The 11,543-nt window shown below is 35.1% G+C and overlaps 3 protein-coding genes across 3 annotated transcripts; 1 reads left to right on the top strand and 2 right to left on the bottom strand.

Moving 5' to 3' along the window:
- The first annotated feature begins 1,016 nt into the window (after nucleotides 1-1,016).
- On the top strand, nucleotides 1,017-3,235 carry LOC114544138 (BTB/POZ domain-containing protein 2-like). The gene is made up of 2 exons (XM_028562857.1): nucleotides 1,017-1,743; nucleotides 2,055-3,235. The coding sequence occupies exons 1-2, from the start codon at nucleotides 1,088-1,090 to the stop codon at nucleotides 2,713-2,715; spliced, it is 1,317 nt and encodes a 438-aa protein (XP_028418658.1). The 5' UTR covers nucleotides 1,017-1,087; the 3' UTR covers nucleotides 2,716-3,235.
- A 12-nt stretch (nucleotides 3,236-3,247) lies between these two features.
- Nucleotides 3,248-8,591, bottom strand: LOC114544137 (ankycorbin-like). The gene is made up of 21 exons (XM_028562856.1): nucleotides 8,317-8,591; nucleotides 8,132-8,208; nucleotides 7,982-8,041; nucleotides 7,538-7,626; nucleotides 7,344-7,466; nucleotides 7,153-7,223; nucleotides 6,800-6,906; nucleotides 6,390-6,493; nucleotides 6,225-6,308; nucleotides 6,054-6,088; nucleotides 5,882-5,959; nucleotides 5,777-5,809; nucleotides 5,155-5,229; nucleotides 4,804-4,872; nucleotides 4,589-4,649; nucleotides 4,403-4,488; nucleotides 4,252-4,314; nucleotides 4,044-4,124; nucleotides 3,826-3,930; nucleotides 3,660-3,725; nucleotides 3,248-3,585 (listed from the first exon to the last, which is right to left on the bottom strand). Exons 1-21 carry the CDS (start codon nucleotides 8,359-8,361, stop codon nucleotides 3,511-3,513), a joined length of 1,587 nt encoding a protein of 528 aa, XP_028418657.1. The 5' UTR covers nucleotides 8,362-8,591; the 3' UTR covers nucleotides 3,248-3,510.
- A 193-nt stretch (nucleotides 8,592-8,784) lies between these two features.
- On the bottom strand, nucleotides 8,785-11,537 carry LOC114544136 (regulator of nonsense transcripts 1-like). The gene is made up of 12 exons (XM_028562855.1): nucleotides 11,492-11,537; nucleotides 11,277-11,394; nucleotides 11,029-11,185; nucleotides 10,876-10,962; nucleotides 10,743-10,798; nucleotides 10,628-10,670; nucleotides 10,458-10,515; nucleotides 10,304-10,377; nucleotides 9,911-10,165; nucleotides 9,621-9,764; nucleotides 9,451-9,546; nucleotides 8,785-9,359 (listed from the first exon to the last, which is right to left on the bottom strand). The coding sequence occupies exons 2-12, from the start codon at nucleotides 11,384-11,386 to the stop codon at nucleotides 9,219-9,221; spliced, it is 1,221 nt and encodes a 406-aa protein (XP_028418656.1). The 5' UTR covers nucleotides 11,387-11,394; nucleotides 11,492-11,537; the 3' UTR covers nucleotides 8,785-9,218.
- Between the last annotated feature and the right edge of the window lie 6 nt (nucleotides 11,538-11,543).

Below are 11,543 nucleotides of genomic sequence, written 5' to 3' on the forward strand. Positions count from 1 at the left end.
AGAAACACAGAAACGTAGAAACGTAGAAACGTAGAAACACAGAAACGTAGAAACGTAGAAACACAGAAACACAGAAACACAGAAACACAGAAACACAGAAACACAGAAACACAGAAACACAGAAACACAGAAACACAGAAACATAGAAACACAGAAACGTAGAAACCTGGAAACATAGAAACACAGAAACATAGAAACACAGAAACGTAGAAACATAGAAACATAGAAACACAGAAACACAGAAACACAGAAACATAGAAATGTAGAAACACAGAACAGAAACGTAGAAACGTAGAAACGTAGAAACACAGAAACACAGAAACACAGAAACACAGAAACACAGAAACACAGAAACACAGAAACATAGAAACATGGAAACACAGAAACATAGAAATGTAGAAACATAGAAACACAGAAACGTAGAAATGTAGAAACACAGAAACATAGAAACATAGAAACATAGAAACATAGAAACATAGAAACATAGAAACATAGAAACATAGAAACATAGAAACATAGAAACATAGAAACATAGAAACATAGAAACACAGAAACACAGAAACATAGAAACATGGAAACACAGAAACATAGAAATGTAGAAACATAGAAACACAGAAACGTAGAAATGTAGAAACACAGAAACACAGAAACACAGAAACACAGAAACACAGAAACACAGAAACACAGAAACACAGAAACGTAGAAACGTAGAAACGTAGAAACACAGAAACACAGAAACACAGAAACACAGAAACACAGAAACACAGAAACACAGAAACACAGAAACACAGAAACACAGAAACATAGAAACACAGAAACGTAGAAACCTGGAAACATAGAAACACAGAAACATAGAAACACAGAAACGTAGAAACATAGAAACATAGAAACTAGAACCATAGAAATAAGAAACATAGAAACATGGAAACACAGAAAACTGGAAACACTGTGTTATATATTTCCGCGATTCTAATTATATATTCCGTGACCCGTAACATGGGCTTATAACCCAGAAAGATTAGTTTGATTCGATATTTCCATTACGGAAAATCAATATGTCGCGTATCAAACAATCGCAAGAAACAGTATGTCTACACAACCGTACAATTGGCAAGCAGGAAAAACTAATGTCTACGATAGAGTAAAGTTTTTGTTCAATAATGAAATACTCTGTGATGTTCATTTTATCGTTGGCAAGGGTTCGCAAAGACGACGTATTCCTGCACATCGGTTTGTCCTCTCAATGGGAAGCGCTGTCTTTGATGCAATGTTCAATGGTGGTATAGCAAGCCCAAATGATGATGTAGAACTGCCTGATGTAGAATCATCAGCTTTTCTTGCTCTCCTAAAATTCTTATATACAGACGAGATCCAAATCGGCCCAGAAACTGTCATGACTACATTATATGCAGCTAAAAAATACGTAGTGCCGATTATGGAAGATGCTTGCGTTGATTTTTTAAAGAAAAACCTTCGTCCTGATAATGCATTCATGCTGTTGACACAGGCGAGATTATTTGACGAGTCACAGTTAGCAACTAGATGTTTGGAATGTATTGATAAGAATACGTTTGAAAGTTTTAATGCCGAAGGTTTTACGGATATTGATTACAATACATTGTTAGCTGTTTTAAAACGTGACACACTAGGACTGAAAGAAAGCCAGTTGTTTCAACACGCAGTGCGATGGGCAAAACAAGAATGCGAGCGAAAGGAATTGAACAAAACGCCAGCAAATCTAAGGTAAATAATACAGATCTCTCGTGTATTACAATCATTAATATATTCTGGTATGGAAGGGAGCTCTTTGCAAGGATTCACGTCTAAATTTTAGTGGTTACGACTTAGAGAACTGTTGACATTTGAAATTAATAATCACAATCGATGATCGAAAATCCGACAAAAATCGATGATCGAAAATCCGACAAAAATCGATGATCGAAAATCCGACAAAAATCGATGATCGAAAATCCGACAAAAATCGACCCTCGACTTTGTACCCTCGACCAAAACCCAACCTCTGCAAATAGATGAAAAATTAATTCTATTTCTAGGTGTGTCTTATCTGAGGCTTTGTACCAGATCCGTTTCCCATTGATGCCAGTGGAAGATTTTGCAACAGGCCCAGCACAATCTGGTATCTTAACAGAGAAAGAAATTGTCAGTTTATTTCTGTATTTCCATGTGAATCCCAAACCAAAAGTTAATTTCATTGATAAGCCAAGATGTTGCCTGACCGGCCGGGAGAAGTCTGTCAGGAGATTCTCAAAAGTTGAAAACCGATGGGGTTATAGTGGTACAAGTGATCGGATTCGGTTCTCGGTAAACAAGCGTATCTTTGTTGTTGGTTTGGGCCTTTATGGTGCAATTCATGGTCCCAGTGATTACAATGTCAAAATGCAAATCATTAACACTGAGACTGGCTTGGTTTGTGGAGAGAACGACACAGCGTTTAGTTGCGATGGAACCCCAAGCATATTCCGTGTGATGTTCAGTGAACCAATAGAACTCTCCCCAAGCATCATTTATGTTGCAAGTGCAACCTTGAAAGGTGCTGATTCGTATTATGGCACAAAAGGACAGCGTAAAGTTGTTTGTGAAATACCTGAACCAAAGGATGAGAATATTGTGTTTCATTTTTCATATGCTACTGGAAACAATAATGGAACCTCGGTCGAGGACGGACAAATTCCTGAAATAATTTTCTACACTTGACTCTAAAATGTACCCTAATTTTGACATATCTGCATGATGTAGTTAGGTGAACATCTTTGAGTGACTGTTATACTCTTAAACTTTGTATATATTTGGCTACCTTGAAACTGAAGTTGATTGTGGGTATGAAATGCATTAGAAACACAGCTATATAAACAAGTGTTTGTCATCTCCACTATCAACATCCTAGATATCAAATAAACTTATGTAACATACATGTCCTATATTACAATCAAGTGCTAAAACACATTTTATATATAGAATTTTAGGCCTTGTGATATATATATGTACATAATGGTGTTATTTCAGAGATCTTGAGAAAAGACCTTGAGTAAAATAACATTAGCTAACTGAACTAGTGTTCTTGGGCCGGTTGTATCAAGCCTGTTTAGCTTAAACGGTGGATAAGTCAAAATTAAATAACATTCTTACATCTGTCTTGAATGAGTTAACTTGAATATTATGCACTAAATATGTAGTTGTAAACAGTATCTTTGCATTAAGGTTAAAAACATTTAGTTTGCTTGTTGAATAAAACGATAGACTTGCTTTCTATTTTGAACTTAACCACCGTTTAAGCTAAACGGGCTTGATACAACCGGCCCCAGGTTGACAGACCATCTACAATGTAGGCTGCTCAAATGTATATGGAAGTAAGTTGTTTATGTATTTTTTGATTTGCTCTAAGCTAAAATAATTGTTTGTGTGCTGCAGTAAATACAAAAGGCATTAAAGTGGGATTCAAAGAATACCTATTCATCTTTTCTATTCCTTTTCCTTCGATGATCCAGATCATCAACAAAATTGCTCATCATTTCGTATTTTCAAAATAAGTTCCAATGCTTTTTTAACATCCTTGCTTATAACTCCCTACAGCAAGATTGATGATTTCTGTTTTAAAATGAGTTGGTTTAGCTAAAGTTAGTCCAGGCTAATTTCATTACCTGTAGTGCATTGAGTAGATGTAATCTATACACATTAATTGTCTTGGAATGCTCAGTATCTGCCTCCTGTGTGAATTTGCAAATATAGCATTTAAAAACCTGGCAGATATAGTGTATTAACAATGCAGTTTATCAAATTACAAAGTAGGATGATGTAGTTTCATACCATCAACTGGTTTTGAAGCCTTAAAACTTGTTCCTCCAAAGCACAAATTTTCTGCTCAGATTTCATTTGTGCCTCATCCCGTGTTTGATGTTTCAATTCCAAAATCTAAACAAACCATTTTCAATTGCATTATTACATCTATATATTACATTAATGATATACCTGCATTGCCATAACATGCATGCATGGTCCCATTATTAAACACTATATATGCATACCTGACGTTTTAAATTATCATTTTCCTTCTTTAAATTTGAAAAACTAGCATTCAAAGTTGACAGTTCTTCTTCAGTCGATTCCTATTTTACATAAGAGAACACCTGATGAGTAAGTGACCTAAACCTGTACCAACCAATTTTGTCTAGGCCTGTATAGTTACATTACAACAATCAATTATAATACTGGTTTATATATTAATTAAGTTACCTTTAATTCCTGATAAACTGTTATAGGAATAGTTGGTATACTGTCATCAACATTAATATCAATCTATGTAGGAATGATTTAATATAACTTATTTCAGAGAAGTTAATTATAATGCATAAAATCCACAGTCTGTAATTAAAATATATCTTACCAGCTCATTTTTCAATTGCTCATTTTCTGCTTTTAATGCATTTATTTCCCTCTGAAAATTCTCCTGTTGTACTTTTTCCACATCATCTTTGAAAAAAAAATTGAATTTAAATTAATGGAACAGAAGGACATCACTTTGATATGTAATTGACTAAAGTTTTATATTAATTTTTTATTTCAATCTTACCAGATTGTCCAACAGTTATTTTGTTATAATTAATGTCCTCCTTCAATCTGTTTACTTTGTTCTAGACGTAACAAAATAGAATTTTTTATTAAGTTCTTATTTTGCATTGTCGGTGTACAAGGTAAATCAGAAATTTATGTAGTACATAGATTGCGATGAAATGGTTTGAAGCAATGTTTTTCACATCACGGTACATTATATTTCTTAATTCTTACCTTGTTTGAGTGTGACATTTCCATTGTGGGCAGTTGAGTGTTTAATCGGTTATTTTCTCTTTCTAACTCCTAAACATGTTTAAAGACAGATGATCATCTGAAGCTTGCATACATATACAGAAACAAATCACCCATGCAGGTACATATTATCATTAATCAAGTAAAGTCATTCAGAAAGTCAATGTATTGTGTGTTGTTTTTGGACTGACTATACAAAACCAACAGCACATGGCCTATTTGTTAATTGGTTTAGTTTGTCTCATATATTAGATGTTGGATGCAATGTTTTCATGCAGCAATTTGGACAACTAAGACCAAATCAAGATGAAGACAAAAAAACAACTGCTTTACCTGATCCAATTTACAAACATTTGCTTCAAGCCTGCCAGGATGCGATGATGAGGAAATGAATGTTGAAACAGAATGCTGCAGAGAAAAATACTATTTTAGTTCATCTAAGATCAACTTAAGATGCAGCTATGCAACTTTTCAAATGCCAGCTATATCATTCCCCAGAAAAACGTCTGCATAAAGTATACACTAAAAGCTTTTGGTAAAATGCAAGGCAACTTAATTATGTCATATATGCAAAGTAATGGCGCCAATGTCCTGTCAACATTTTGAGTAGATCATAGAAAAGTTGGATTAATAGAAGATTATCTTCCTAATGACGTTGACTTAAGATTTAAAGAAATATTTGCTTTAAGGATAAAATTTTAATTACACAGTACAAGTACAAGCTGTGCTATTGTAGGATGCAATTTTGCTGTGCCCAAACATATATAATCAATGGATGGATGGCTTACTATATATGGAAGGAAAAAAGCACTGTAATTACAATGGCCTTAATGATTCTCCTGTTCATTGTTTAGCAGTAAAGAATTCTTCGAAATGATGCCATTAAGACGCAAATGTCATGGTGGGGCACAAAATAACTGAACAATTTAGTAATTTAATAAATGCATCAACATACCGAAGATGATCGTCTGTCACTGCTGTAGACACTCTAAAACAGTCAAAGCATAAAATCAGCAGTGCCAGGTGCCACATAAAAAAGTTATCGAGGAAACAAGCTTACACCGAATCTGTGTTCTGAATCAGGATGAGACAACATTGAAGCAACATCGGAGCCGTCATTACTACCAATCACAGATCCCTAAAGGGGGAATAATTACATCAGCAAAGTAATGCCAAATTGGAACTGTGATTTTCAAAATGCAGGAATAAGAACAAGAATTAAAATCACTTACATCTTGAGAGTCCTCATCATCAATATATTCCTCAGCTACAAAAATAATTGTAAGTACAGTAAGTATTTATTAAATGATTGTTTGGCAAACCAGCAGCTAAATTCATTACTACATTAAGTTAAATTCAATTACAATAATTTAATACAAAAATAGAGGTATGGTTATAGATACCATAATCCCATTGGGGTAAAACTGGAGTGTCAGAAATTATCCTCACAATTTCACCATAGCCACTGATCCGAGCAAAATCTTCAGCTGGAATATGAAAAGCTCTTCATCAATGCAATATATTATGTACCAGCTAGCATTCATGGAAAATGTTCATATTGTACGTACCTTGGTGACCATTACTATCCCTCAATAATGGATTAGCCCCGTGTTGTAACAATGTACAAACAGCATCTTTCAGACCAATCAAAGACGCATACATTAATGGTGTTCTAAAAAGGAGGTTTAAAATACTCTATCATGCCACATATAATGTTTGTAGTCTATTAATAATAAAATAATATCTGGGGCCGGTTGTATCAAGATTAGATAACACTCTTACATCTCTCTTGAATAAGTCAACTTGAATATTATGCATTGAATATGTAGTTGTAAACAGTATCTTTGTATTAAGGTTAAAAACATTTAGTTTGCTTGTTGAATAAAACGATAGACTTACTTTCTATTTTGAACTTAACCACCGTTTAAGCTAAACGGGCTTGATACAACCGGCCCCTGGAATTTAACAAGGATCTTACTTATGTGCACTATCAGTGACATTGACTCTTGCTCCATTTTCCACAAGTATTTGTACAATACTTTCCCGAGCAGCCTGAATAGCAATCAACAATGGTGTTCTACCATCCTATATTTACAAAGACGTTAATTTTTATTGAAAACTTGGTAGTGTCTGTTCTACACATCAGAAAAAAGGGAATAGATTGGCTTCTGTTATGAAGTATTATAAAATTCCCAAAAAGGGTTAGGTTTTAACATTCATGAGATAATTTGCAATGGTGGAGTGATCTCATTTCAACCCAGTCATTGTGAACCCAGGTCATTAATGCCTGGTGGTTGAAACTTGAAAGAAACTGCAAATAAGTAAACAAACCTTATCTCTTGAATTTAACTTTGCTCCATTTTGAATAAGAATTCTTACACAATCAACATGGCCTTTGCTTGCTGTGAATACAAAACAAATTTAGCATCTTCTTCAATTCAAAATGAATAGACTGGATTTGCAATATGATACATGTATTACAAATACACAAAAAGGTTTCAAAAATTAATACAGCTGAATACCTGAATGATGCAAGGCTGTCATCTTGTCCGCATCTATACTTCCAACTCGAACTTTATATTGCAATAATTTAACAATGGAATCTGCACTCCCAGATTTTGCGGCAGTATGCAGTGCTGAGCCACCTTATGATAAAAAATAATTATTTTGAAGAGATTTTCAATTTGCTTCTCTTCAATCACTCAACTTTCCTAACCTGCTTTACTGACTGGTACAACATCAGTACACCTTTCTAGTAATGCTTCAAGGCATTCAACGTGACCATGTTCACAAGCAACATCCAACCTGAAAGAGATGATAGAGTCACTGGAAGGACTCTATTGTGATCTTAATTCAGACATTCAGTTATTTCTGTAATTGCATGGCATGAGTTGTAGCAATACCCTGCCATGTGATTTATCAGTTTATGAATATTAGTGCATTTGTATTAACTTTGTGCTGTTTGTATTACAGTATCTCTTTGTATTCAAGTGGCAAAGCAAAATAAATAAATAAATAAATATATAAAACAGTACAATAATACAACCAACAATGATTTTTGTCACAGTATCAGTGATAGTTTCCGACTAAAACACGTGAGACAGTGATACAAAATAGATGGGCCATGTTTTTCATATTTATATATTTTTGAAATATTTACATTGTTTTTCCATCAGATTTCTTCTTTAAAGGTGTGACACCTTTCCTCAATAAAGCCAACCTATTTGGTAGAAATATTAATATTTATATTTACAGGTTTATGTGGGAAAAACAGCTTAAAGTGGTTCTCAACCCACCCTGTTATACCTACCTCAACTTATTTTCTTCACTATGAACAATATAATCCAATATTTTATCATCATACTTCGTCCACTCCATCAAAGCTACCTGCAGAAAAAAAGGACATGGTGAATATTTTAATACGTGCGTTCTTGTATAAAGTACGATTTTATAATAGAATAAAGCAATTTCATAGCTTTGTTTTTTAATACTAACATGAGAAGATGATCCTTTCCCAAGTTTGTCCTTAAATTTCTTCATTTTAAACGTCTAACTTTTTACTAAATACTAGTTTGGGACCATTGATCAATGTTTGGGACCTTGACGTGCAGGTAAATATAGCGAAATATGCGAATATTCATCGTAAACATAAGTCGTAACCATGATCACAAAGGTCATTTCAGACATTTTTGACTAAAAAAGTAAATACAAACATCCTAAAATAAACAAAATGCAAAAAACAAAACAATTCACGCAATTTTTAATCTTTTACTCTCAGCAAAAGAACAGTCCACGTGAGCCTGAGATATCAGATATCTTACGAACAGCGGCCATCAAATCCCCCATACTTTATTAAATACCATCAAACGAAATGATGTCGTTTGCATTCGATGTGAATAGTTGCATATCAAGTATGGTAGGTACCGTAGACCTGTTTTCAACAATCAAATTATTTTAATGCGTTTTAAAGATATATTTGTAAAAATGAGTGGTTACAAGCTTTGCGAACAACTAGAAATGGATATAGTGAATTGGTCATCACTTTCATTATCTGACAGACATATATTTAACTTATGTCTCAACTGTTTAATACTAGTTTGGTATTCTTTATCATAATTGACACAATGGTATTCTTTACATTCCTGTTCTAAATGATATCACTCAAGATTCAGTAGTTGCCTGCTATTGCTGTTATAACGAACTCAGTGGTAATAATAGTGAACGATGAAATGGTCTTGTAATAAATCTCAACTTATCTCAACAAAGGGTTTGTTCTCAACTCTCCGAGGGTACAATCACCTACTTTACTGCATCTCCCTCCAATCTTGGCCTGAATGAGGGCAGTGGGAACCAGGCCTGATACTGTATGGGTCCCCTACATGCCTGCAGACGGGCACTTAATACTGGGAGGCATAGTTAGGTTGGCTGTAATCAGGCAGGGAGTTCATGTAACCCTGATCGCCTTGATACGTGGAATCCTGAGAGAGGACTGCATCCCCTTGAGACTTCAAGTGAAAATCTTCAGCCAAGTAACTATCCTATAAGAATAAACCACAGGGTAAAATATTTAAGAGAATTGTGCTTCCAAGACTTCATAGTGAAAGTACTACAGATGTTTGCATTACATACCTGTGACAGTTCTGGTTGGGATAATGGTTGAGATGCCATAGGTTGAGACATACCACCTTGAGTAAGCGGACCTTGGGATAATGGCTGTGAGGCCTCCTGTAATTACAATATATATTATCAACAAACAGCGGCAAGTGTTGGAGATTTTTTTCCCTAAGTTATCATCTTACCTGACTAGCCTGGCTTGTATTCATGCCATAGGAACCATGATTTACTTGATGTCTATTGTTTGAAGTTTGTGCACGGTTGTTGCGATTATACTGATTAGAAACATGTTGTTGTCGTACACCTGGCATTGGGCGACCTGGCATGGCCTAAAAAACCAAACATAGTAATGAAACAAACATAGTTTGAAACAGGGTACAGTATAAATGTTCTTGTCTATAACAAAACGTAGTTCCCAGTTGTGGCGTAGTTTAACTGCGGAATCTGAAATCTGATACAAAAGTTTTGGACTTACTTGATTGTAATAGTTATGTGGAGGTTGGGGAGGCATAGGTGGCAAAAACATTCCCACAGGAATAGGGATATTTCCAACAGCAGCTGCAACTGTTCGCTCCGCACCAATATAACCCATTCTGTCATGCGTCCGGTAGTAAGCGTCCTGGTATGTCGCCGTAGGATCAATCTGTGGCGCAAAACCAGGACCGATAACGCGGCCGGGCATAAGCGCTTCACGCGCATCAAACATTGTAGAACTCATAAAGCGACCTCCCTATGAATGATAAGCATAAGAATATAAGTTACAGCATCTCTTGTGATTTTAAAGAATGGAGTAAGGGTAATGGGAAATGGTTCATAGTCGGTACAGAATGATTCTCAGAATGATTGCAGCATATGAAACATAACTTACCGGGTTTGTTTTGTTGACAAGTTTCCTTGGTTTACTGAATTGAATCATACTTTCCTTCATGTTGTTCAAAGGTCCTATATAAATGATCAACATATCTCAAAATTCTAAGAACCATCTAAGCACTTGCAAATAATTCTCATTAAAAAAGACCAACCTTCAACAAGAACTTTATTCTCCTTGTAATAGTTTAACAAGTGATTCCACAATTCTTGCTAAAGAAATAAAACATTGTAAAGATACAAAAAATATTCTAGGCAGATCTGTGAAGGATTGAGCAGAGTCGCCACAAAATAAAATACGTAAGAAACTTTAGGATTTACCAACCCTGGACAAAACTTTTGGGTTTCCAACAATCAAAGTTCCATATCTATACAAAAAAGGAGTACCGCGTAAAATATCAAGCCGAGTAAAATATTAAACGACAAAAGGCAAAACTAACTTGGCTCTAGTCAATGCAACATTTAGACGACGAGGATCTTGTAAGAAGCCAATACCCTACAAGAAACACAGACGAAATATTCCTTCAGTATACATATAACATGAACATCACCTGTTTTTTGAGATGCATTTACCTGATGTTCATTAGAACGGACACAAGACAAAATAATGTAATCTTTTTCACGTCCTTGAAATGCATCCACACTTGCCACTTCAATTTCCTAAAAATATCTGAAGTCATATACTGTGCAAACAAGTGGTGTATAGCAGCAATAAAGAGATATTACTTGGTATAAGTTGACATGCATAGAGCCACTGTACTGCATGTACTGGACGATATAAGCTCGTTGGCCTTCATAAGGAGTGATCACGCCAATCTGTTCAGGCTTAACACCAGCACGGAGAAATCGAGTTGCAATTTTTTCCACAGCAGCAGCCTCGGTCCTACACGACAAGATTATGATGGGAAATGTAAATGTCTGCAAATTTATCTCTTTTTAAAATCAGAAATAAAAGTCGCAGTGGAGGTGCTAACCTGTTAAGAAAGGAGGTGCCAGAAGATCCAATTTCTTCTTGCCCAGTTGTAGCGTAAAAGAACATTGGTTTCTCAGGTACTGGCCAAGGGAAATCCATACCTGGCTGCATTCTTTCAGCTGTGGAAAAAATTATGCTGTATTAGTATTGTCCAACATACACCAGCTGGAGGGTAAAATCTAGTCAGAACTCAAAGCTGGAAAAAACCATATTTACCAACGGTGACGCCGTTCTGTAAAGTACCATCATAAAACAAGTTGGACGGGAA

This window comes from Dendronephthya gigantea, unplaced genomic scaffold (assembly GCF_004324835.1).
Source record: "Dendronephthya gigantea isolate DGI-Jeju-01 unplaced genomic scaffold, DenGig_1.0 000661F, whole genome shotgun sequence".
Lineage (NCBI taxonomy): Eukaryota > Metazoa > Cnidaria > Anthozoa > Malacalcyonacea > Nephtheidae > Dendronephthya > Dendronephthya gigantea.

Coding starts and splice junctions, on each gene's coding strand:
- LOC114544138 (XM_028562857.1), top strand. CDS start 1,088: ATGTCTACACAACCGTACAATTGGCAAGCAGGAAAAACTAATGTCTAC. Junction 1,744..2,054: donor AAAACGCCAGCAAATCTAAG/GTAAATAATACA, acceptor TTCTATTTCTAG/GTGTGTCTTATCTGAGGCTT.
- LOC114544137 (XM_028562856.1), bottom strand. CDS start 8,361: ATGAAGAAATTTAAGGACAAACTTGGGAAAGGATCATCTTCTCAT. Junction 6,907..7,152: donor AGTTAAATTCAAGAGATAAG/GTTTGTTTACTT, acceptor TTGTAAATATAG/GATGGTAGAACACCATTGTT. Junction 3,586..3,659: donor ATCTACTCAATGCACTACAG/GTAATGAAATTA, acceptor ATCTTGCTGTAG/GGAGTTATAAGCAAGGATGT.
- LOC114544136 (XM_028562855.1), bottom strand. CDS start 11,386: ATGCAGCCAGGTATGGATTTCCCTTGGCCAGTACCTGAGAAACCAATG. Junction 10,671..10,742: donor GTTGCATTGACTAGAGCCAA/GTTAGTTTTGCC, acceptor TTTTTTGTATAG/ATATGGAACTTTGATTGTTG. Junction 10,516..10,627: donor ACCCAAAAGTTTTGTCCAGG/GTTGGTAAATCC, acceptor TTATTTCTTTAG/CAAGAATTGTGGAATCACTT.